Consider the following 2,746-nt stretch of genomic DNA (forward strand, 5'->3'; position numbering starts at 1 on the left):
ACACTCATCCAACCCATCCAAGACGATGGCAAAATGCTCCCTCCTTGACGAAAACATGTCCTTGATGTTACTCATAGGTTCAATGATCAGAGCCCTCATTTGTTCTTTTAGTGGTAGACTCTGGACCATCCTAAGAGCCGGGTTCTGAAGCTGCTTGACAAGGAGAATTTCGTAGTCTGCATTGAAGTGTGCAAGCTGGTATGCAAGAGAGGAGGGAAACATTTCGATAGAATCAAGGCCGGTGCCTTTTCGGTTCTTATCCCAAAAGAATGACGCTGCCAGAGCACCTCGCTGGTCCAGAGTGGATGAGATACTTTTGCATATCGCCGTTTTCCCGGTACCAGGAGAACCTCGCAGCCATACGAATCGGTTCTGAGCATTCCTCAAATGATTCAATAAAGAATCCTGCATCCTTGCCCGCGTGTCTGGAAGGCACTCCGATTTATTCGTAACGAACTTGTACTCGGCAGGAACCTGGCCCAATTTTGAGAGTTCGGCTGATAACAGTGGTAAATCTTATGCCCAAAGTTACGCATGGCAACATACACTTTAAGAATGACTTTATTACCTGGACAAGCGTCAAAACTGTTGCCTCAGTCTGCAGTACACATCTCGATCAGCCAATAATTAATGCTTAAGGTGCTGAACAACGCACCGAGAATGACGTAACAGCCTTATTTAAGCACGCTTTTACTTCGTTTATGCTCTGGGTGATTTCTTTTGATAAAAACACCCTCTCAAGGCGACCCCGACTCTGTAGTGACTTGATTTGCTTAATCTGCTCCACAAGAGCCCTGGGGATGTTTAACGCTAACAACTGAAAAGAGGCTAGGGGACTTACAAGTAGAAATCTTTGATCAGATCTGTTAGTGGGGGAGGGATGCTCCCTGTCCACAGCAGCAGTGGTCGCAAAATAGTAGTATAGGCCTTTTGAACCTCGTCGTTCAGGCCTTTAAGATCTTTGCAATTTTTATCCGCTGACTGTACGGATCACCAGCGATATGTCAGCGCTGATTGTAAAAGCCTGAACTGTAATCCGAACCTCGTAGACTTGGAGTAATATGAGGAGTAGGTCAGGGATCTGACCAAGATACGGAATAGGGGTTAGCTTGAGAGTAGCCGAAGCGACTTGGAGAACGGCCCCTGCACCGCTAACGAATGATTTCTTTCTATCCACACTTGCGCCGGCAGATGATGACACTGGTTCCAGAAAAAGGAGAGGCAGCGATGATTCAAGGTCGGCAAGGGAAGATGTAGTAGAGCTCGAAGCCCAGGAGGGGGGTACGTTTGATCGATGAATGGGATTGGGATTAGGACTTAGACTCCTCCTAGCCGGTGGAGTCACGCTCCCGGGATGCACTTGTCGCTTCGGCTTCCTGCGGCTATGGGAGCCCGACTGCGAAGTGCGTGTGATATTGGGGGGCCTAAGGCGAGATTCAGCTGAGTTATCGGGCGAATTATGGTGACTTTTGTTGCGATTCTCTATTGGGGCACTGTTGACATGGATCAGGTGAACCTCAGAGGAAGTCGATGCTTGTGATAGCGACTGCAGATCATTCTCAGGGGCAGGGCGCTTCGTTTTGGAGTGTTGAGAAAGATGGGATGCGTTTGTTTTGGGGGACATTACAGTTGTTTGGACAGCAGCAGAGGCAAAGATTGGTTCACATACTATACAACCCCGGAAGCAACAATCCATGCCTCAGAGTTCAATCGTGAAAGCAATGTTACGATACTGCGGAACCAACGTTATCATGTGTTACCGTGTTTGGCAACAGAAAGGTTTGAGCATTCTTTTGGGAGGATCAACGCTCGCTTGCCGTTACACAGGCTTACTCAGCCAAGGGGCCCAACGTGGGGATGACCTGATATGCCTAAAGTATTACAATATTCATCCAATGGTTTCCAAAGAATTCAAAGACGGCAGACATCATACAAAGGTCATTCGCTTGGTACTCATCAGCACTAGATATTGGAGCCCTCCGTGTACTCTCGCAAGGAGGTAGCCATCAAGGACATACCGAGATTTGGCTGAGGGATAATCCATGTAGACAACAGCGTAACTTATGAGCGGCGGGATGAGGGCAGTCCTCTCACATGATATACAGTGAGCTCTGGAGTGGAGGCAAGAAGCAGATTTGCAACGATATAGAAACACGAAAATATTAGCCGTGCACATGCGATTTCTGTTCCGCACAACGCAAGGAAGAGGACAGCTCAGACAGGCATGACTTTTCGCTGGTCAATGGTCCTTGAAAGACCGTGACATCATCTGTATGTAGGACTACGCCGGAGGAAGACCAATCCTGCTTTCAGCTGCACAGGGGCACTCGGTCGCTTGCGCACTTCCTCTCGTTAGAAACACAGACGGTCGAGGGAAAATGAGGTGGGACAAGTATGCAGATGGAAATCCGTTGTGCGACGTGCGGCCACGAGCGCGACTTGAAGAAGGCGCAAAGGAAACGTTAGATATAATAAATGGGAGTGTCGCATATCCGGCCTTGTCGTGCTCCGCCGTGGTTTGAGACAAGTCAATGATAACCAGCCAGTTTGAACGAGTTTTCAGAAGAATTGTGGATGAGAAACAAGGATCGATGCGGTATTCCGCTGGAACACTCATTCAATGAAGCTTCCCCTCCAGTCTGCAGGGCCGCATCGTCGAGAGACCTTGCACGATAGAAAATGTCCTTTGACACTGACAGTGACAGCACGGCAACTGTATAGTATTTACATTTGTTTACGCGTCGAA

General features: G+C 48.4%; 1 protein-coding gene across 1 annotated transcript; it reads right to left on the minus strand.

The window, feature by feature from the left end:
• On the minus strand, positions 1-411 carry EI90DRAFT_2920535 (uncharacterized protein; the record flags this gene model as incomplete). Its single annotated transcript, XM_039054750.1, has 1 exon — positions 1-411. A coding segment is annotated over one exon (411 nt), but the record flags the coding sequence as incomplete, so codon positions are not given.
• Positions 412-2,746: the final 2,335 nt, after the last annotated feature.

The sequence above is a fragment of the Cantharellus anzutake genome, assembly GCF_015039405.1.
Source record: "Cantharellus anzutake strain C23 chromosome Unknown EI90scaffold_23, whole genome shotgun sequence".
Lineage (NCBI taxonomy): Eukaryota > Fungi > Basidiomycota > Agaricomycetes > Cantharellales > Hydnaceae > Cantharellus > Cantharellus anzutake.